Below are 22,247 nucleotides of genomic sequence, written 5' to 3'. Positions count from 1 at the left end.
TGGTGTGCGAGCTTCTCATTGTGGTGGCTTCTCTTGTTGTGGAGCACGGGCTCTAGGCGTGTGGGCTTCAGTAGTTGTGGCTCGTGGGCTCTAGAACGCAGGCTCAGTAGTTGTGGCGCAAGGGCTTAGTTGCTTTGCGGCATGTGGGATCTTCCCGGACCAGGGCTCTAACCCGCGTCCCCTGCATTGGCAGGCAGATTCTTAACCACTGCACCACCAGGGAGGCCCTCTTCTTAGATATTAAAACTCAGCATAGATGTTGTCTTATCATCTCGGCAAAGTTCCTCGACACTGCTAGTTTGGGTTACTTGCTTACCTTGAGGTAAGCTTGAGCTTGAGGCCCAAGGTTGTGCTTTTGTCTTGAGATACCAAGAACTTGAACACAGCTCCTAGAACATAGGTATTGCTCAAGAAATAACAACAGAATGAGTCAGTCCCATGGTGATTGACTTTTTTTTGTTGTTCTTCTCCCACGTCCTAACATATGGTGTCTGACATAGTGTGAAGCACTGATGAGATGTTATTCAGTAAAAACTAACTGACTTATTAGGAACATGCTCAGTTTCTAGATAATGCTTCAGAGAAGGAATTAATCAAGCCATGGGAAGTGTACGTTGAAAGACAACTCAGGTAGATGAGTTTAGTCTCTGAGATGGTAATGAGGCTGTGCTGTCTCTCCAAATGGTTCCTTTTAAACATCCAGATGAGGGAGAAAGCTCCCTGACACTGAAGCTGGAATTCTCCATTTGGGAGATTAAGGGAAAAGCTTCTGCATATCCCAAAGGACAGCACTGTGCAATCACATGTGACTATTACATGAAAAGATGGACAAAAGCCAAATTTAATTATTGAGATGATTGTGATGATAATCCCATTTTTCTCATCCGGTTCACAATCTAGGAAAGGCCCTAATCCAAACGGTATTTTTCCTACCCCTGAGGGATCTAAATATTTCCCTGTCTCATTACAGCTATGTGGAAAATCTGAAGTACAGCTGTTCATTGAACAGTTTCCAATGCAATATACAAAGATACTGTGATTGGCAGACAGGAGATGCCATCAGAGATATTGACTGTGATATTGTGGAGATACAATATCAGTTGACTAACTGGAATTTCTTTTTTGGGTAAAGAACCCAAATACTCACATTTCATTTTGCTTATTCAAATTCTGTCCCTTTTCACTTCAACAAATCTATCTCCTGTTCCCAGCAATGTTTTGCCTTAATATGTATGTGAAGCACTACAGTGGAAGAACGGGGATATGTCAGTGTGGGTGGCGTTTAGCCACTGAAATAAATAGCTAGAAATGTCGTTGAGGAGAACTGGCAGAGAATTGGTACCGGTGAGGGGCTGTTTACACTGGACTCACAGGATGATGGCGTGGGCACCATAATCCATCATTGGGTCCTTGGCTTGTTTGCTTATATACATTATATATGTTATTTGCTAGGTAAGTTTGCTGTCAATAAAGTAATGTGTCTCAGGATTCTAGGTGGGTCTTACCCCCAAATACATTTATTTGTTTATTTTTATTATTTTGTTTATTAACCAAGTGATTATTAATTAAAACATGTTAAGTGTCCACCATATGACCAGTACAACACTAGGTGCAATACAGAAGGACCTTGATCACTGAGTCTCAGAGATGCATCCCAGCTTCTGCTGGGACATATCCTGTGTTGAGGAGCTCTCCTTCATAGCAGCTGCTATGATTTTAGGTCATTCTGATAGTTAAGATGTAGTATCAGCACCTCAGGAAACCTAGTCTTGGGGAGATATTAAATAATAAAAATACATTAAATAATAGCCAGTAACGCAAGATAGCATTTAATTGATGATACAGACTGACAGTGCTTTGGGAGTTAGACAGCAGTAACTGAAGGAGAACCACCATTTATACAAGGAAGAGAGAAGGGAACTTTGTCGAGCTTAGCCCCGTGTTTGGGCTGGGCACTTTATAATATTGTTGATTGTTACAGCTATCCTGAAAAGGTAATAGGTGTGATTCCCACTTTACAGATGGTATAACCAAGGTCCAGCTTGTAGTTGGTGAACTTGAGATTCAGCCCTAGGCTTGTGTGGAATCAAAGGCATGCACTTTTCTCCTCTCTCAGACTGACATTTCTTCAAAGTAGGTCCTGTGCTAGATTTTGGAGGTTTCTTAAAATAACTTTTTTCTAAATATAAAAATATACATAATGTAGAAAATTTGGGAAACATAAAAATCATCTGTAATGCTACCATTTAGAGATAACTGTGATTACTAATTTGGTATATATACACATACATATATGCATCGATCACATACGTCATGCATATATATGACTATTACTTAACTATATATTGTATGTTTTTCATGTAAAATCAGTGTTATTATATATTATTTTGTTTGTATTCTTTTTCTTTTTGTAAAATATGGTGATCATTTTCCTATCATTAACGTTTTCTAAAGCATATCTTTTTTTTCCTTAAATAAGATTTTTTATTGGTAATAAAATCAGCAAACTTTATATGGTAGAAATATCTCAGAGTATTTTTACACTAGAGGAAGACTTAGCAAAGGCAGCCAGTTTATTTGACAACACATTTCCTTTTTTATTTTATTTTATTTCATTTTATTTGTTTATTTTTCCTCATCAGTTACTTCCTTTTTTACTAAAGCATACCTTTTTAAGTGCTACAAAGAATTCTACCATGTATATGTGCTATAATTTATAACCAATCAATCCCTCGTTTTAGTTTAAGCTCTTTATAGCTTTTTGCTATAAAATATTTATCATATTTTGATAAGCATTCTTGTGACATATTTAAAGTGTACATCATGGTGATTTGATACACAGGCAGACCTTGTTTATTGTGCTTTACAGATACTGCGTTTTTTACAAATGTTTGTGGCAACCACGCGTTGAGCAAGACTGCTGGCATCATTTTTCCAACAGCATTTGCTCACTTCTTGTAATATTTCAAACCCTCCACCAGCAAAAAGATTACAAGTTGCTGAAGGCCCAGATGATGGTTAGCATTTTTTAGCAATAAAGTATTTTTTAATGAGTATACATTGTTTTTTTAAGACATAGTGCTATCGCGTATGTATTGATAATATAGTATAGTGTAAACATGGCTTTTATATGTACCGGGAAACCAAAACATGCATGTGACTCACTTTATTGTGATTGATATCTCTTCTATAGCTGTGGTCTGGAACTGAATCTGTGGTACCTCCCAGGTGTGCCTTTATGTGTATATTGAGAAAGGATTCCCACCTCTAGTTAACTACTAACACATCCATTACCTCACTTTTTGTGTGTGTGTGTGTGTGAGAACATTTAAGTTCTACTCTCTTGACAAATTTCAATTATACAATACAGTGTTATCAACTGTAGTCACCTATCTTTTACATTAAATCATCAGACCTTATTCAACTTATAGCTGAAAGTTTATACCCTTTTTCTGTCCTCTTCTTATTTCCCCCACCACTATCCCTTGGCAACTACTATTCTACTCTCTGTTTCTATGACTTTGACATTTTTTCTTTTCTTTTTTTTTTAGATTCCACATATAAGTGATATCATGCAGTATTTGTCCTTGTCTGGCTTATTTCACTTAACATAATGCCCTCCAGTTTCATCCATGTTGTCACAGATGACAGGGTTTCCTTTCTCATGGCTGAATAATATTCCATTGTATATACCACAGCTTTTGGTGGACACTCAGGTTGTTTCCATATCCTGGCTATTGTGAATAATGCTGCAGTGAACATTGAGAGTGCAGATATCTTTTTGATATCTTGTTTTCATTTCCTTTGGATGTACCCAGAATTAAGGTCTCTAGATCCTATGATAGTTCTGTTTCTAATTTTTTGAGGAATCTTCATACTGTTTTCCAGAGTGATTGTACCACTTTATAATCCCACCAAGAGTGCACGAGTGTTCCCTTTGCTCCAGATTTTTACCAGTACTTGTTATGTCGTCTTTCTGATGACAGCCATTCTAATAGGTGTGAGGTCATAACTCATTACGGTTTTGATTTGTGTTTCCCTAATGCTTAGTGATGTTGAATACCTTTTCGTGCACCTGGTGGCCATTTGTATGTCTTCTTTAGAGAAATGTCTATTCAGATCTTCTGCCCAATTTTAAATCTGATTGTTTGTTTCTTTGCTTTGAGTTGAATGAATTCTTTGTATATTTTGGATATTAACCCTTTATCAGATATATGATTTGTAAATATTTTCTCCCATTCCATAGGTTGCCTTTTCATTTTGTTGATGGTTTCCTTTGCTGTGCACCAGCCTTTTAGTTCGGTGTAGTCCCAATTGTTTGTTTTGCCTTTGTTGCCTTTGCTTTTTGGTATTGATAAACATTCTTGTATAAAATCTTTTGCAGATTTCTCTAATGACTTCCTATCAAGTGTATGTGTATTTTAAGACTTATTAAAAACCGTCCTCTAGAGAAATTATGCCCTTTATACTCTCACCAGTGGCAATGTATGAGAATCCCCAATTTCAGATATTCTTTCCAATACTGAGTAGTATCATTAAAAAAAAAAAAAGAAAAACTATTCTAATGTGACAGGTAAAAAAGTGACCTCTCAAAATTTTAATTTGCATTTCTTTGACTACCAGATAGGGTGAATGTATGTTGGAGTTGTCATCTTGAAGTGCTGCCAGCCTTGGATCTCCCTCTTCTTCTAAGGGCCATAATGTATGAAGAGAAGGTTTAAAAGCTTCATCTTATTTACACTAAATTACTTCATATCCTATCTTTTGGCAGATCTCTGACATCTACATTAGTGGAGAATCAGGGGACATGTCAGCTAAGGAGAAGTTGCTCCTGTGGACCCAGAAAGTGACAGCTGGTTACACAGGAGTCAAATGCACCAACTTTTCCTCCTGCTGGAGTGATGGGAAGATGTTCAATGCACTTATTCACCGATACAGGTAAATACAGTGGAGTTTCAGTGGGCCTGGAGAGGCTTCTTCTCATCTCTTGTTTGTAATCAGCTGTAATGCCACATTTCCCCTCAACCAACAATCCAGGCTCTGATTCATTTCATTTATTTTAAAAAGGAATATGTATTGAACTCCTACTATTCCAGGCCCTGGGCTCATATAGCAGTGAAGAAAACAGCTAAATTCTTGCCCTCATGGAGCTTACTTTTCAGTGGGGAAGATAAGCAATAAACAAATAAGTGTATGCTGTCTTACAGTGGTGGGTGCAGTGGAGGGAAAGAGAATGATGGAGGTTGTGGCATTTGGGACAGGGTGGTCAGAGGTGGTCTCTCTGGTGAAGATGTTGGAGCAGAGTCATGGATGAGGAGTAGTGGGCCATGCAGGTCTCTAGGCTCAGCATGTCTCACTCGGAGGAGATAACAAGTGCAAAGGGCCAGTAGTGGGGGACTTGCTTGGAGTGGGTGAGGAAGATAGGAATTCTGAATGATGAAAATCAAAATTTATTGTACTCTTAGTGGTCATAAACACTCATAGGGAAAGTTGATACCTTTCCCTTGAAATCCAACAAACCTACTATTATGTAAGTTTAGAATTATGGAGCACTGGGCTCCTGGAGTGTGATTAAAAGTGGGACTAGTGCGCCTCTAAACCTCTTGCTTTCTCTCTAACTCATCCAGTGTTTTTCAGCTGAGTACTTTTAAGAGGGTTTCTTTGTGTGAACTCCCATGTGCTATGTATCTGGGGGCCTTTCATATACCTTGGTGGACTTTTACAGACCTGACCTGGTAGATATGGAGAGGGTACAGATCCAGAGTAACCGAGAGAACCTGGAACAGGCTTTCGAAGTAGCAGAAAGACTGGGCGTCACCCGGTTACTGGATGCAGAAGGTGAGAGCTGACTGAAGTTGATAAGTTGATGATGTTCGACATATATTCGTTATTCCTTCCCCCAGCGGGTTCCTTTGTTCTAAGAAATTTCTTGCCTTTTGTCTCTCAGATGTGGATGTGCCATCTCCAGATGAAAAGTCTGTAATCACTTACGTGTCTTCTATTTATGATGCCTTCCCTAAAGTCCCTGAGGGTGGAGAAGGGATCAGTGCTACGGTAAAAGAACACTTTCCTAAAATACCTTCTGGCTGTGATTTGTTTGGGTGGAATGTATTGATTAGAGTAGGTTTCTTAAGCACTCAGTGTATACAGAGCACTTTTAAACAGAGCGAACTGAATCCACATCATCTTGATACATGGTTATTGTCCTTGGTCTGTGGGAATGAGTCTAGATATCACTAATTTTGCAGTGTCCAGCATAGGCTATTCTAGGTGTCAGGAAATTAAATCCCATCTTGAGAGTCCTTGAGGAGCTTTGAAACTGGGACTCTGAGCATTAAACTGAATGGCGCTGTCTGTGTAGCCAATTAGAGCAACAGATTTTATGTGGTTTGGGATGGCCTGAGCTACTTTCTCCTGTGCTTGTCTTGCACACTGCTGACCAGCAGGTGTGTGATATCTACCTTTTGGCAATAGGAAGTAGACGCCAGGTGGCAAGAATACCAAAGCCGAGTGGACTCCCTCATTCCCTGGATCAAACAGCATACAATACTGATGTCAGATAAATCTTTTCCCCAGAACCCTGTTGAACTAAAGGTAAAGTCATGGACTTAAATTGTGTTTTGTAAATTCACTCTGGGGAGTAAGTCTCAGAGCTTGTTGCTGCTGGCTCCTGGGTGAGGTGGTATGAAAAATTAGACCGGGTTGCTTGCATTCATTCACCAAATATTAATTTTGTAGGCACTTTATAATCAATATATACACTTCAAAGAAACAGAAATTCTGGCCAAGGAGAGAGAAAAAGGAAGAATTGAGGAATTATATAAATTATTAGAGGTAAGGAAACTTATCCTTTGCTGAGACTTAGGGTGTGCTGGTGTGCTCTTTGTTGCTTCTTTGTTAGGCAGATTCCCTGCGTCTTCTTCCGAACCTTCATTATAACAGCAATATTCTCAGGGTGACAAATCGAGCATCCCTCTCAGGCTGCTCTTGAAAATTTACGGTAAAGGGGAAGTATCAGCCATCTCTATTTTTTAAAGGGCCTGTTGAAAAATGGCATACAGTTATTCAGAAATCTTGATTTTTATACATGTTTTCCTGTTTCTCAGAGGGAAGCTAATTCTTTCCCTAGGATAGAGAGAAAAGAGACTTTCCTTCACATTTTGATTCCTAGAGAATTTGAAGCTGTAGAGATGGGCATTTAACCTTTCCACAGTGTGGGAGGGGTATGGGGAGGACAGGAGGATTTATGGAAAGTATAGAAGGAATGGAAGGATTTCAAGCAAGTGGTCTCTGTATTTTAGAGGTAATTTTTTTTTAATTTATTTATTTATTTTTGGCTGTGTTGGGTCTTCGTTGCTGTGCACGGGCTTTCTCTAGTTGTGGTAAGTGGGTGGCTACTCTTTGTCGTGGTGCACAGGCTTCTCATTGCGGTGGCTTCTCTTGTTGCGGAGCATGGGCCCTGGCCTCACAGAAGCACATGGGCTTAGCTGCTCCGCTGCATGTGGGATCTTACCGGACCAGGGGTCGAACCCGTGTCCCCTACATTGGCAGGCGGATTCTTAACCACTGCGCCACCAGGGAAGCCCCCTAGAGGTGATTTTTTTTCTCACCTAGAGGTGAGGTACTGCTAAAATATTTGGTTGTTTTCTCTTATTAGTCAATGGAGAAAACTGCTGAATGGCTGGGTAAAGAAGCAAAAAATTAATTAAAACTGGGACCTGAGGGCATGGCTGTGTTTTTGGACTAAAAGGGTTATCTCTGGGTTTTTCAGGTATGGATTGAATTTGGCCGAATTAAACTGCCTCAAGGTTATCACCCTAATGATGTGGAAGAAGAGTGGGGAAAACTCATCATTGAGATGCTGGAGCGAGAGAAGTCACTTCGACCAGCTGTAGAGAGGTGGGTCCAGAGCCTGAAGGTGACATTACTTACTGGGCTGCTTTGAGGCCTGCACTTGACTATGGTCTTGATCTCATTTTAGGCTGGAATTGCTGCTACAGATTGCAAACAAAATACAGAATGGTGCTTTGAACTGTGAAGAAAAACTGACATTAGCTAAGAATACACTGCAGGCTGTAAGTCTGACTGTTCTATCTCACTTCTTATGTCACATGTTTTCCGCTTCTAACCTTGTGCTCTAATGGTTGAAGTCAACAGTTAAGGGATCCAGCTTCCTTTCTCTTGGAATTGCAGTGGACCGCGTGGCTCCCTTGGTCCTAGTGGGTGGGAGCAATGGGAGTTTTCCCACTCTTCTTCTCCCTTTCTCTCTCAGGACGCTGCTCACCTGGAATCAGGACAACCAGTGCAGTGTGAGTCAGATGTCATCATGTACATTCAGGAGTGTGAAGGTCTCATCAGACAGCTGCAGGTGGATCTCCAGATCCTAAGGGATGAGAATTACTACCAGCTAGAAGAGCTGGCTTTTAGGTGAGAAACATGGGACTTACATGGAGGGCTTGCTTACTGCTGAGGCTCAAGGATCAAGAGTCGGGCACTGAATCTTGTAACCTGGATGCTAGAGGTCAACGTCTCAGTGGGGATGTTATAGGTATTTGGGGCAGGAAAATTCTCATGGTAGAAGACAGTCTCCCTTTACTGTTGGCCCTGCCCACTAAGTACCTGTAGAGTTCCCTAATCTTTGTGTGGCATCTTATAACGCCCCCACATGCTTCAGGGTAACGGCAGCCGTGTGGGACCACGTCTGCTTTAGAATGCTGGGGTGATTCGATGTAGCATTTCATGGAGGAGGAAACCAACACCCACAGAGGGGATGAGGATCTTTGTACAGAGCCAAGACTAAGAGCCGCATCTTTTGACCCCTAATCCATGGTTTATTCTGTTATATCATCCAAGACTTATAAGAACTGGTATTGATTTATTGCCTCGAGTTAATGCTGTGACTTGGCATTTGCCTCAGTGACAGCTCTGAACGATGAAGATGTTAATAATATCACCTTGCATTCACAGAACACGTTTTCTTTCTCAAAACACTTTTCCTAATATGATCTCAGTTTTATTTTTACCTCATCTTTGTCAAATGGATAGGGAGGATTTTATCTTAAAAAGCACGTTACAGATTTAATCTTTTCTTTCTCGTCTTCCATTTCAGGGTCATGCGTTTGCAGGATGAGCTGGTTACCTTGCGTCTAGAGTGCACAAACTTGTATCGGAAGGGCCATTTCACTTCACTTGAATTGGTTCCACCCTCTACTTTAACCACTACTCATCTGAAGGCAGAAGCCTTGACCAGAGGAACCCATTCTTCTTCTACCTCCTGGTTCCGAAAGCCCATGACTCGGGCTGAACTTGTGTCTATCTCCTCCTCTGAAGATGAAGGCAACCTCCGATTTGTGTATGAACTACTGTCTTGGGTGGAAGAAATGCAGGTGGGTGTACATTCCAAGTGCTTATGCAGTGCACTGAGGTTTACTGGATACAGCAGCTTGTCTCAGAGGGTTAGGTTGCTCTATGCCCCTTGTATAGATCCCCTCAATTATTGCTGCTACCTGGGACCCAAGCCTCCTTCTCTATTAAATTTTGAAAGGATAGGATCAGTTCAGATCCTCAAAATCCCATACTAAATGCATAGGCTTTTCTAATTTGAAGCCCTTCAGGAATCTCTTCCCTTCAGCCAGCTGTGCTCTAAGTGGGAGCTGGTGGAAGAAGTTGCAGAGTCTGTAAATCTGTTATCTTTTCTGAAATTCTCTCATTGTCAGAGGAGCTGCTTTTCTACTGTTGTTTTTGTCTCAACTCTTAAGAGTAAGCAAGACTGCTGTGTTTCACAGTTCTCAGGGACATTATTTACATGTATTCTAGGATAATGGTTCAAGTTCAAGATTTTCCTGTTATCCTCTAACCCTTTTGTTTTGTATTAAATTCTTCCCATCGTTGGATGATGGATTTTCCATGTACCAATAAATAAAAATATTCAAAGGCAAGCTGTTTTACAATTATCTTCCATTGGCCAATAGTTGGTGGCATGAATGAAGCTTAGTATTTACAGATATTTATTTCTTATCTCCATTCTGATTGTGAAATGGAGAGACCCCATAAAGGGAAATGCCTAAACTATAAAGTTAAGCATTTCAGCCTGTGGGAATGCCTTTCTGGTTGGTAAATGCAGGGATGTATTCCCATAATGCAGCAGCAAAAGGCTGCTTCTGCTGCTATAGGTGGTGGGGTTTATTCTCCAGCTCCTTGGGGGTGGTTATGGCATACTTTCCTGTAAGAGACCAAAATGGAGATAGTTTAGATGTCCTTTTTCTCAATCCCCTCTCCCCAGCCCCTTTGTCCAAACTGATTGTGACAGTTTTCTTTTTCTGCCAACTTAGCAGTAAATTATATTTGTAATTTTTCCTTTTTTCAGATGAAACTGGAACGAGCAGAGTGGGGCAATGACCTGCCTAGTGTGGAGTTGCAGCTGGAAGCACAGCAGCACATCCACGCCAGTGTGGAAGAACTGGGCTCAAGTGTCAAAGAGGCCAGGCTATATGAGGTGTGTGGCATTCAGAATCCATTATGGGAGGCTGGGGTGGCTGTGCGCGATGGGACAGTGCACAGTGCAGCTGTCCCTGTGGAAAAGAAGGATACCCACGAGCAGCACTTGACCACAGATCCCCTCAGCACATGAAGTGTCTCTTGCTCTTTGAAATAACCTTGTGAGAAAGGTGTTTTTTATTAACCCCTTTTTAGTAAAAAGAATAGTGATACTGAAAGCTAAGGTCAAAATTAGTAAGTAGTGAATGCAGTTTCCAAACTCAAGCCCTCTGCTCCAAAAGTTCATGCTCTTTCCACTTCACCATCTACCTGCAATAGAGAACTGGAGAGAAAAACTATTCACTTGGTCTCTCCTCTCCCTCACTCTTTCTATCTTCCCATTTTAAATTTCAACTCTCCTCTTCCAAAAAGCAGCTGAGTAGTTGGAGGAATCACCAGGTATAGGTTTTGCTTAGAAACCTCCCAGAATTACTGGAAGCACAAGACCATGAGGTCATTCAGTTGTGCTTACTCTGCTGGACTGTTCCTCACTCAGTGCTGCTCTGAGCTATGCAATCTCACCTGGAGATTTGCTGTGCAAGCTTCTGTTTTCTCAGAGTAACCAATCTCCATCTATGTGCAGACGTAATATTTACATAGTTGAAATCATGCTGTAGATATAGTTTACTTACTCTTTCTCTAATATATTTTTATTTCATTCCTTTCTTATCAGGGAAAAATGTCCCAAAATTTTCATACCAGTTATGTTGAAACTCTTGGAAAGCTGGAGACACAGTATTGTAAATTGAAGGTGAGTTTTGACTAACTCTCTTTTGTTCTGTTCATGGAGAATGTGGTTCCCTAATTCAGAAAGCTCTTGGTTTGAGCCTGTTTTGGTTTTCTGTTTATTAGTTTTATATTGTTCACTGTGCAGTTGTTCATATGTATCATAACATTTTCTCAATTTTCTTAATGGATCAAAAACCACTGCCCCAGAAAGTTTTAAGTAAGTAGAGCTTATCCTAGTTATCATACTTCACCAAAGCAGTGGGTGTATGTGCTCTGAGGCATCAAAACTAAGTCTCCCCCCGCCACCACCCCCGCATGGCTTGCGAGATCTTAGTTCCCCAGCCAGGGATTGAACCAGGGCCCTCGGCAGTGAGAGCATGGAGTCCTAACCACTGGAACGCCAGGGAATTCCCAAAACCCAAAAGTTTAAGATTGACAGGGAGGGGACTCCTCTTCTGTCTGTTGTTCTTCATTCCTGTCTTTCAAGATGTCCAGAGTAGGACAGTTCCAGGATCATTCTTTATCCAGGGAGCCCCACACAGGCCTGGCGTGGGATTGACACGGGCTCTCTGGGAGTCCCATACCAAACTTGTACTCAATTTAAGTCTGTGGAGAAGCACCCAGAGATTGAAAAATCAAGGCTAAGTTCATTTTCTCAGCTATTCTTTGCTTTGATGTCAAATGTGATATATCGTACAGATGAAAGCCTAGCAGTCTAACCTTGTAATCCTGCCTTTGTCTAGGAAACTTCTAGCTTCCGGATGAGGCACCTTCAGAGCCTGCATAAGTTTGTCTCCAGAGCTACAGCTGAGTTGATCTGGTTGAATGAGAAGGAGGAGGAGGAACTAGCATATGATTGGAGTGACAACAATCCCAGTATCTCAGCCAAGAAAAATTACTTCTCTGTGAGTCTAGCACAACAGACCTGTCATATTTTGTAATAGCAGCAGAAGGAGCCAGAGGGGCTAGTCTGCTGAGAGCTTGGGTTTCTGGATTTGCATTTTGTTAGATAGAAATAGGGACCCTGCTTAATGCATCTGTTCCTGTGAGAAAGTGTATATGGAGAAGAGGGGAAATCGAGCCCTTGAATGAATTTATTTAGAATGCATTTAGAAAGGCAGTGTCTTGGGTGAAGAGAGCAGCAGTCTGCAAATTGAATCATTTCAGGAGCAGTATAACTTTGTAGTCAAGGTTATAGGCTTTGGAATGAGATAGACCTAACACCAAATTCTTATTCCTCCACTTATTAGCTCTGTGACCTTGGCAAGTCATTTACTCTCCCTAGACCTCTGTAAAATGGGATAATAGTAGCACTTCAAAGCGTTGTGTAAAAGGTTAAGTAAGATTTAGTAAGTTAATATAGCAAAGCACTTAGTATAGGGCTTAATGTTGTTTGACTGAGGTATATTCTTGGCTTCTTACAAATTCTGAATTCTCTTTAATTCATTCAACAATTGTTTGGTCTCCTCCATCTCTTGGTTTGTAAAATGGGAAGGAAAATTCAGCATTGGCCAATGCAACACTGCTTTTTATGCTTTTCAGTGAAAGATAGAAAGTAGGATTGTTTTTTTGTTATTTTCAGTTTGCCCACATTTCAGAGAATTTTTCAGGATATTATGAACCCCATGAAAATAGGAAGATTTTTAATAGCACTTAAAACTTCATTAGAGAGTGGTATATGATTCTTCTGAAGTAAAGAAGAAACAGTAGATACTGTAATACAATAAACAGTCTGTATGAGAACAGAAATTAGGCTATGATAGAGACGTAAAGAGAGGGAGCATCGAGGAGAAGGGGTCAAATCTGATAGAGAGGATCAGTACCCAGCTGCACAGAAGAGCTGGCATCTAAACCAGGTCCTAAAGTGTTAACGGAATATGGAGGCGGAGCAGGGCACTGCAGCTGAGGGTACAGTCTGAGCGGAGCCAGCCAGTCGGGGATGCGGATCAGGTACCGTGTTCTGTGGGTGCTGACCTGAACCATCCACACCAGCCACGTTCCCTCCTTTCTTGCCTTCAGTCTCATGCTGTGTGACCCCACTTACTCAGGCCTGGCTCAGATCCCATATCCTTTTGAATCATTCTCCTGTAATTCCAGCACTTTTGCTCTTCTCTGAAATCCTCTGGCGTGTACTGTTTATGACTCTCATTTTGGCACTAACCCTGGGTTGCGGACTCCTATAAAGTAGGGCAGGGAGCACAGTTTTTTCTTTATTGCTACTCCTCCCTTAACAGCACTTACTGAATAAAATTGAATTCAATTTTCAGGAATTGACAATGGAACTGGAGGAGAAACAGGACGTGTTTCGGTCTCTACAAGATACAGCCGAGCTGCTGTCACTTGAGAACCACCCAGCCAAGCAGACTGTGGAGGTGTGTGACTTGAAGGTGTGAGGGTCAAGTGCTCAGAGGTTGTTACTATACAAGTATTCAAATCAGAGACTTAGCTCTGCTGAGGGACTTGGAGCAAGTGTCAGGGAATCATGTGTCTTGGGTCTTCTCCCGTTTCTTCCCAGCCCCCAAAAGACTGCAAACAGTTTTGTTAATAGTCTAAGGAGGATACTACATGAAACAACAGAAACGATATTGACTCCTTGCTTCACGGGGAAAGTGACTTGAACCGTAGTTTTTCTTATTTTTAAGTTTTTTTTTTTTTTTTCTCTCCCACGTTGTGAGGCTTGTGGGATCTTAGTTCCCTGATCAGGGATTGAACCTGATCAGCAGTGAAAGTGCGGAGTCCTAACCACTGGACCGCCAGGGAATTCTGAACCATAGTTTTTCAGATAACTGTCTAGACAGACCCTGCGTGCCTTTTGGTGTGGTGCCTGTGTTCAGAGAAGAGATTCAGTGGAGGAAGCCAGGACAGACTGGCTTAGGCCTGGGTTTTGCTGACCAGGTCATTTAGTTGCAAATGAGTGTGGAAGAGGCCTTTTCTGGGTAACCCCTTCTAATAAAACCATGTTGGATGAAAGACAAACCTCTGTCTCGTGGGAAGCTTTGAGCAGATGCCAGTCAGGTATCTCCACTTATCCTCTGTTGGCCTCTCTAGCATTAGCAGAGGTGTACTTGGAAGAGTGCATCACACATATGTAGCAGGTCTGTTAAACCTATGCCCTTCTGTCCGTGTACCTGGTTGTTGCAGGCTTACAGTGCTGCTGTCCAGTCCCAGTTGCAGTGGATGAAGCAGCTGTGCTTGTGTGTCGAGCAGCATGTGAAAGAGAATACTGCTTACTTTCAGGTACGTGGGCTGTTGTGTGTGTGTGTGTGTGTGTGCTCGCGTGTGTGCACGCGTGCGCAGAGAGGATGAGGAGAATATTTTTTTTCATTCAGGCAAGAGATTGTGAGTGTGATTGCGTGTGTTGGTGTGTGCCTGCAAGCATGTACACGGGAGGGGTGAGGTTAGAAACACATCTATATCAGTTACCCTTTACTGTATAAACCACCACCCCAAAAGGTAGTTGCTTACAGCAACAACCGTTGGCTCAAGATTCTGTGAGTTGGCAGTCTGGGCTAGGCTCAGCTGAAGGCTTTTATTCATCTTGCCTGGGTGACACGTGGCTGTAGGCAGTGGGCAGGCAGGTTGGGGGCTGGTTGGCCCCAAATGGTGACACTCACACATCTGACATTTGGTTGGGGTGATGGGGTACAAGTCCACATGCAAGTCTCTAGCATCCAGTAGGCTATCCTAGGCTCCTTCACAGAATACCTGTGTTTCACAAGCAGCCAGAGAAGGCAGGCCCTGGTGCACAAGCATTTTTTTCTGCTCTCACGTGTATTAATGTGCCATTGACTAAAGCAAGTGATGTTTCCCCGCCCAGCTTCGGGGAGGTGGGGGGGAAATAGACTCCACCTCCTGATGGGAGGGGCTGTAAAATATTAGAACCGTTTTTTGTTTTTTTGGGGTTTTTTTTTCTTTAATCTGTTGCTACATCAAGAACATACTGCTTGGGCTTCCCTGGTGGCGCAGTGGTTAAGAATCCGCCTGCCAATGCAGGGAACACGGGTTCGAGCCCTGGTCCAGGAAGATCCCACATGCCATGGAGCAACTAAGCCCGTGCGCCACAACTACTGAGCCTGTGCTCTAGAGCCACGTACCACAGCTACTGAAGCCGCATGCCTAGAGCCCATGCTCCGCAACAAGAGAAGCCACCGCAATGAGAAGCCCGCGCACTGCAACGAAGAGTAGCCCCCACTCACCGAAACTAGAGAAAGCCGGCATGCAGCAACGAAGACCCAATGCAGCCAAAATTAAATAAATAAAATAAATAAATTTAAAAAAAAAAAAGAACATACTGCTTGTTTTCAGGTGAGGGTGGGAAGAGGAAATAAGCTGTATCTCTGTTTGGATTTGCTCTTAATTAAATAAGCTCCCTGATCATTTTGTAATCATATCAATGAATTGAGATACTCAACCTCTAGGCTTTTTATGAAATAAACCTGACAGTCAAGTGCTGCCACTAGCCAAAACTCAAGGGGAAAGATCAGTGATTTCTGAGGAGTGAAGCAGACTAAGTGTTCTGTTGGGTTCAGTGGGCTTTGTGGCAGTTGTCACTACTGTTTCCCTGGCATGGCATTTTGTAATCCAGGATTGTGTGATCAGCAGGCACGGTAAGGTGGTTTTTTCTCCATTATCATCTTGGTGTTGTGATGTATTGAGCACAAGGCACCCCTCCCTCTTATCCCCACAGTTCTTCAGTGACGCTCGAGACCTGGAGTCATTCCTGAGGAACCTCCAAGAATCCATCAAACGGAAGTACTCCTGTGACCACAGCACCAGCTTGTCCCGCCTGGAGGACCTGCTGCAGGACTCCATGGTGGGTGTTGCATCAGTGGGATGATTGCTTCTGAGAAACAGAGTAAACCCTTTCAGCTGCTGCTCTTTATATCCTTGAAAGTGCCAGGGCTGTGGGTCACCATGACAAAGTTTGGCTCACATTCAATTAGAGTTTAATCTGTGTTGTTCTTTTCCTTTTTTCTTTTCTTAAAGAAGTTGCTAATGAGTCCTTTGGGTATGCTGTTGAAGTAAGGGCCTAGCCATGTGCCCCTGAGCCACGCAGTGCTCAGCACAGTTTCTTTGCATTGTTCCTATTTTAATTCAGTCGTTGGAGCCAAAGATGGGGGTGTAGAGCATGAAAAATAGGGTTGACGGGATTAGCTGACACCAAATTCTTTTTCACTCTCTCATGCAAAGAGAATAAAACAAAACACCAATGAACTAGACCTGAGCCAATTTTTTCCTCCTTGGGAATTTTCTTTTGGTAATGATGAGGTATTTGAAACATTAAAGTCTTATGTAGGTGTAATGCAGTATTTGCTCAGTTTATTTATGTAGTGGTATTAACTTTTTAAAAATAGTTTTGCAAGTAGTATTTAATCCAAATCAGTTTTACATTTATTTTCTCCAGTGAACTATTCCTTCAGGGGCGGTGGTAGTCAAATCACCAGCAGACTACTTATAGTTATTGAGCATATATTACAGAGTTCGCAAGACAGGGCTCCAGCTACAACGCTGATTAAGATGGAAATGTATATGTAAAAGGGAAATTACTTTTCCTGTGTGAGAAATGCGGGTAGTCTCACATTTCAGTAGAAAATTATAAATAAGAGAACCAGAATAACCCAAAACAGTGTCATTTTATTCGTGGGTGAGACTTGGGAATTAGTGAACATGAGTTGATTTTTTAAAAAACACTTTCAGGTATTGTAAAGCTATGAATGGGTTTAGAGTCAGTGTTTCACCTGAGCAAATAACCTGTGAATTTAATTAATTTGGAATGAAGGGTAAAGACCTGACTTTTCCGATGTTGTCTCTAGAATGTCGCTCTTAGAGGTACATCAGGTATGAAGGAGGAATCTAATAATCCGTGGCTATTATCTCCTCCCTCCCACAGAGTACCTTCCTGTCATAGGGTAACTCCTCTGCAATTGTTGTCATATCTTCTCTTCTCGAGGGTCGCTGCTCTGTTCCCTCCTCTCCAGGTCAGGGGCATCGGGTTGGCGGCGTCATCGGGGCATGAAGTCACCTGGGTCTGCTCCTCAGCTTGTCCTCAGCTTGTCCGTCAGGTTCGGGAGCATCTGTTGTGGCTTCTGGTTCTTTTCAGACCTTTTACCACGCTGAGCACTTGGTCTCTGGAGCTTGAGACGTTTGGCTGTGGGTTAGACAGAAATTGACATCTTTATTGCAAGGAAACTGAAATGGGTAGACCAGCTCTCAAGAATGGAACAGTGTGGCTGTCTCCCTGACCTATTCCATTCCTCTTTCTTAACTAATAAGTTAAAGTTGTATTTCTTCCAATCATGCTCCCGGGGACAGGCACAGGTAGTTTATTTAAGCATTTCTTTTTTATTTACTTGCATATTCTTAATTCTTTAATGGCATTTCTTAACATTATTAACTCTTTACTCTCATCACATCCACTTCCATCCTAAGAAAGCCCTCTTCTGGGGACTTTTTTATACCTCAAAATGGGCTTGAAACATCCTGGTTAAGAGATAAAGCTTATCTTTTACTCTTTAATGGAATTGGTAGTAGATTGCTACCCATTTCGTTGACAAGAACTTCATTAGTTTTTAAGAAAATTGGGTTTGCAGAGACTTGAGTATTTCAATTTTACATGAGACCTCTTTCAAATCAATCAAATTTATATAAATACAGCACACAAGACTCTAAAAGGTAAACCTTAAGTCATTTGTCCCAGTACCTTCACCAACAGCATTGGTTTATAGATTGTTGGTTGAAGAGCTAAGATCTTTCTCTAGAAAATTTGATTCAATTTAATAAAGTAAAATATTTGTAATAGAGCTTGGGAGATAACATTATTAAAAAAAAATGTAAAAGAGTATAACTCTAACTTATCCTAAGCAGAGAGGCAAGAACTGGCTTCTACCAGTGAGAAATTTAATAATAATAACAACCACAGCCTAGTTATTATCATTGTTTTTAACTTCCATGTTCTCTGAACCTTATTTGGCAAAATCCTTTGTTAGCTGTATAGCTGTATTTGGCAGCTAGAAATTCTTTTTTTTTAAATTTATTTATTATTTGTTTTTGCATGTGGCTTTATGTTTCATTGAAAAAGACACAGGGAGAAAGCTGCAGAATTTGAGTATAAAAGCGCTTGGTAGCAGACAGAAGCATCCTCTCCTGTTTTCTTTATCCCTGTGTTTCTAAGATGGCTCCACCAAGGATCCCTACTTAACCGAGAAGTGACATTCTCGGAGGGAGTGGAGCATTCAGTTTTCTTTGTTGACTGAGTCTCCCAAGGAGCAACATTAATGTCTTTTTCGTTTTCTTCCCATTTTGTAGGATGAAAAGGAGCAGCTTATACAGTCCAAGAGTTCCGTTGCCAGTCTTGTTGGGAGATCAAAATCCATTGTTCAGCTAAAGCCACGCAGTCCCGACCACGTGCTAAAGAGCACCATTTCCATCAAGGCCATCTGTGACTACCGGCAGATCGAGGTGAGGAGGTGGAAAGGGTACTTCCCGCTCCAGAAGGAAGCAAGGGAGAAGGGAAGCCTTCAGTTAGGGTTATGGTAACAGGGAAAGGTCAAATGATAGAGTTCTTCTATTAGAACTTAAACATGCTCAAATCTCTTCTATCATGAAAAAAATAAGCCTCAACTCTATGATCTTGACCTGCTCCCTGCCTCAGTAATTGGCATCATTATCCACCCAGTAGCCTAAGTGTAGATAGAAACGGTGCTTTGTAGCAGCTGGGAGAGATCCATGACTCCTCCCCTCTTAGTCCCCACAGCTAGTAGGACTATCAAGTCAGTAGTATCAATACCTTGTAAATAAGTATCCCTCAAGTGTACTTCTTTCTGTCCCTGCTGCTACTACAAGTTAGACCCTAAGTTTCTTTCACTTGGATCATTACGTCCGCCTACCCATTCTATGCATTCTTTATCCTACCACCAGTATGGTCTTTTTAAAAATTAATTAATTTTGTTTTGGCCACGCCACACAGCATGTGGGATCTTAGTTCCCTGACCAGGGATCGAACCCACGCCCCCTGCAGTGGAAGCGCAGAGTCTTAACCACTGGACCGCCAGGGAAGTCCAGCGTGACTTTTTTTTTTTTTTTTTTTTTTTTTTACCATCACTCCCCTGCCTAAGTCTTACAACAATTCCCCATTTCTGTGTAGAAAGTCTAAATTCCTTAATGTGGCTTTAAGGTCCTGAATAATCTCTTTACCTCTCTAACCAAGACTGGGCCTCGTGCCTTCCATGCATTCCCTGGTAAATTGCATTTGTCACACAGTGTTGTAACCAAATAGTGCATCAGAATATGTGGAATATAGACCATGGTTGTTGGCTTACCATTTTTACCTCTAATGGCATGGCATACTTCCAAGCACATAATAGGCTCAATAATATTTGTTATACAAAGGAACAAATGAACTTTTCCTGTACTTTTCTTTGTCTCAGTATTTCTGTCTATAAAATAGAGATGATATTGTTGGTTACTCGTCTCCTAAGAGAAAGAATTGGTGATTTCAAAGGCTTAAACATTTCAGGGATTTGGGTGGGGTGACAGGAAGGGAGGAGGAGGAAGTATCAGAAATACAGAGTTGTGAGTATTATGTCCCTTTAAGTTTTACCCTGTTGGTTGTAGGTTCAGAGAGATTGCTCTTGCAGGTCTTACAGTCTCCTTCTAAATTTCATATACTGTGTTACTTGACATGTAACAGGCATTTAATAAACACTTGATTTATTTCATTTCACAACCTTCCCTAGGTTGTTTATTTATACATATTATCCTTTTGTCTAAATCAGAAACTCTCCCTAGGTGATGTCCAAATGATTGGAGATCTCCAAAACAATTTTTCCTTAAGGATTTCATAGCCTTGGGATCAGCCACCAGGTAATAATAGGTTGTTGGTTTATCCATTAGCAATGATTTGTAACTTTGTCTCTTCAGATCACTATTTGCAAGAATGATGAGTGTGTGTTGGAAGATAATTCACAGAGGACCAAGTGGAAAGTGATCAGCCCCACAGGGAATGAGGCAATGGTACCATCAGTCTGCTTCCTTATCCCCCCACCCAATAAGGATGCCATTGAGATGGCCAGCAGGTAACTCAGCTCAACTGCCACTCTGTACTTCCACCTCTGCTCTTTGGCTGGGTGAACTGATGGAGGTTATGAATCTGCGTTTGTGATTTTGAACAGAGAGACCAAGTTTTGAAGATTCTTTTGGGAAAGACCTCCTATTACGATATCAAGTCTTGCCCTGCCAGCCACATAGTAGATTTTCAGTAAATGCTATGGTCAATTGAGATATATTCAGTGATAATTCTTTTTTTAAAAAAAAAATCTTTATTGGAGTATAATTGCTTCACAATACCTTGTTAGTTTGTTACACAACAAAGCGAATCAGCCATATGCATACACATGTCCCCAGATCCCCTCCCTCTTGAGCCTCCCTCCCATCCTCCCTATCCCACCCCTCTAGGTCATTGCAAAGCACTGAGCCAATCCCCCTGTGCTATGCTGCTGCTTCCCACCAGCCAACTATTTTACATTCGGTCGCGTGTATGTGTTGATGCTACTCTCACTTTGCCCCAGCTTCGCCTTCCCACCCCATGTCATCAAGTCCATTCTCTATGTCTACCTCTTTATTCCTGCCCTGCAACTAGGTTCATCAGTACCTTTTTTTTCCTTTCTTTTTTTAAGATTCCATGTATATGCATTACATACGGTATTTGTTTTTCCTTTCTAACTTACTCCACTCTGTATGACAGACTCTAGGTCCATCCACCTCACTACAAATAACTCAATTTCGTTTCTTTTTATGGCTGAGTAATATTCCACTGTGTATATGTGCCACATGGATCCAATCTAAATGTCCATCAACAGGTGAATGGGTAAAGAACAGTGATAATTCTTTTTTAAATAATTCTTGGTTATAAACAGTTTACTCTCAATAGTTGATTTTTGTACTGACAGCTAACTTCCTTCTTTATATTTCATTGAAATACGTATAAAGATTTTAAAAAGTTGAATTATACCACAAAACTTATAGTAAAAACTAGCAATCATCTCCCCCACCCCAGAGTTCTGCTTCCCAGAGTGAACTATTTTCAACTCTTTGAGCAGATTTTTCTGGTTTTTAACATCAAATGTCTAAATAATGTGATTTTTTTCCTGTTACTTAATTTTTTTTCAACTTTGGAAATTATTGACTTCTTACTCTAGGAAATTAATGGTTTTCTACACACCTGTAATTCACTTCTCCTTTACCCATCTTCCAAATGTAGTTATGTCATGATTTTTGTTTAAAATCAGTATCTTGTTTGTTATTTTTACATTAAGTTGTTTACAGCTGAACTGCGTAGTACTCTAGGGCATATTGTAAGCCTTACCCAAGCATGTCTTACCTCTCTAAATCATCCTTTGCCACTGTCCTTGCTTGCGCTCAGCTCCAGTTTCTCAAGCACCACAAGCATACTCTTGCCTCAGGGCCTTTGCATTTCCTCTGCTTGCTTCATATATTGACGTGATTCACTCCCTCACATCTTTAGTTCATCTAATCACATTCATATACTACCACCCCACTCACTGCCTATCACTCTCTATCTCCTCTCCCCATCAGAACACTTTATTTTTCTCCAGAACACTTAATACTGTCCAAAAGATTATAAATTTGTTTATTGCCTTTCTCCTCCCCTTAGAAGTTCTAAAAGAATAGATTTTTGTCTGTTTTGTTTACCTCTGTATCCTCATCACCTAGAACCTGACATGTAGTAGGTACTCAATACATGATTGTTAAAGAAAAGAATGAACGAGTTAGGTGATTGAATATATGTATGAACAAATTATTTTGTATAACTTTATGTTTCCTTGGAGCTGATAATTGTTTTGTTTTTAAGTTTGCTTAGTTGTGTATTTGTATCTTATGAATTTATTCCCAAACTCTCCTATTTTACTGTAAAAGCCTTCTTAGTATGGCCAAACACCAGGTAATCTTCAATTTTATTTTCT

General features: G+C 41.1%; 1 protein-coding gene across 1 annotated transcript in view; it reads left to right on the top strand.

Annotated features, from left to right (window-relative positions):
- Positions 1 to 22,247, top strand: part of MACF1 (microtubule actin crosslinking factor 1) — a gene marked incomplete at its 5' end in the record, with an annotated part of 341,097 nt that overhangs the window by 163,225 nt on the left and 155,625 nt on the right. The window contains 17 exons of the mRNA XM_082834746.1: positions 4,772 to 4,938; positions 5,726 to 5,838; positions 5,948 to 6,054; positions 6,475 to 6,594; positions 6,739 to 6,834; positions 7,772 to 7,899; positions 7,982 to 8,075; positions 8,273 to 8,427; positions 9,110 to 9,386; positions 10,367 to 10,495; positions 11,210 to 11,287; positions 12,009 to 12,170; positions 13,533 to 13,637; positions 14,407 to 14,502; positions 15,953 to 16,078; positions 18,571 to 18,723; positions 20,185 to 20,339. Of these exons, the coding sequence (XP_082690872.1) occupies positions 4,772 to 4,938; positions 5,726 to 5,838; positions 5,948 to 6,054; positions 6,475 to 6,594; positions 6,739 to 6,834; positions 7,772 to 7,899; positions 7,982 to 8,075; positions 8,273 to 8,427; positions 9,110 to 9,386; positions 10,367 to 10,495; positions 11,210 to 11,287; positions 12,009 to 12,170; positions 13,533 to 13,637; positions 14,407 to 14,502; positions 15,953 to 16,078; positions 18,571 to 18,723; positions 20,185 to 20,339 (2,261 nt within the window). The remainder of the gene's footprint in view (positions 1 to 4,771; positions 4,939 to 5,725; positions 5,839 to 5,947; positions 6,055 to 6,474; positions 6,595 to 6,738; positions 6,835 to 7,771; positions 7,900 to 7,981; positions 8,076 to 8,272; positions 8,428 to 9,109; positions 9,387 to 10,366; positions 10,496 to 11,209; positions 11,288 to 12,008; positions 12,171 to 13,532; positions 13,638 to 14,406; positions 14,503 to 15,952; positions 16,079 to 18,570; positions 18,724 to 20,184; positions 20,340 to 22,247) is intronic.

The sequence above is a fragment of the Leucopleurus acutus genome (genome assembly GCF_964270905.1).
Source record: "Leucopleurus acutus genome assembly, chromosome: 2".
NCBI classification, from domain to species: Eukaryota; Metazoa; Chordata; class Mammalia; order Artiodactyla; family Delphinidae; genus Leucopleurus; species Leucopleurus acutus.
The sequence above is the reverse complement of the archived record's forward strand: the minus strand, read 5'-3'. Positions and strand labels throughout refer to the sequence as shown.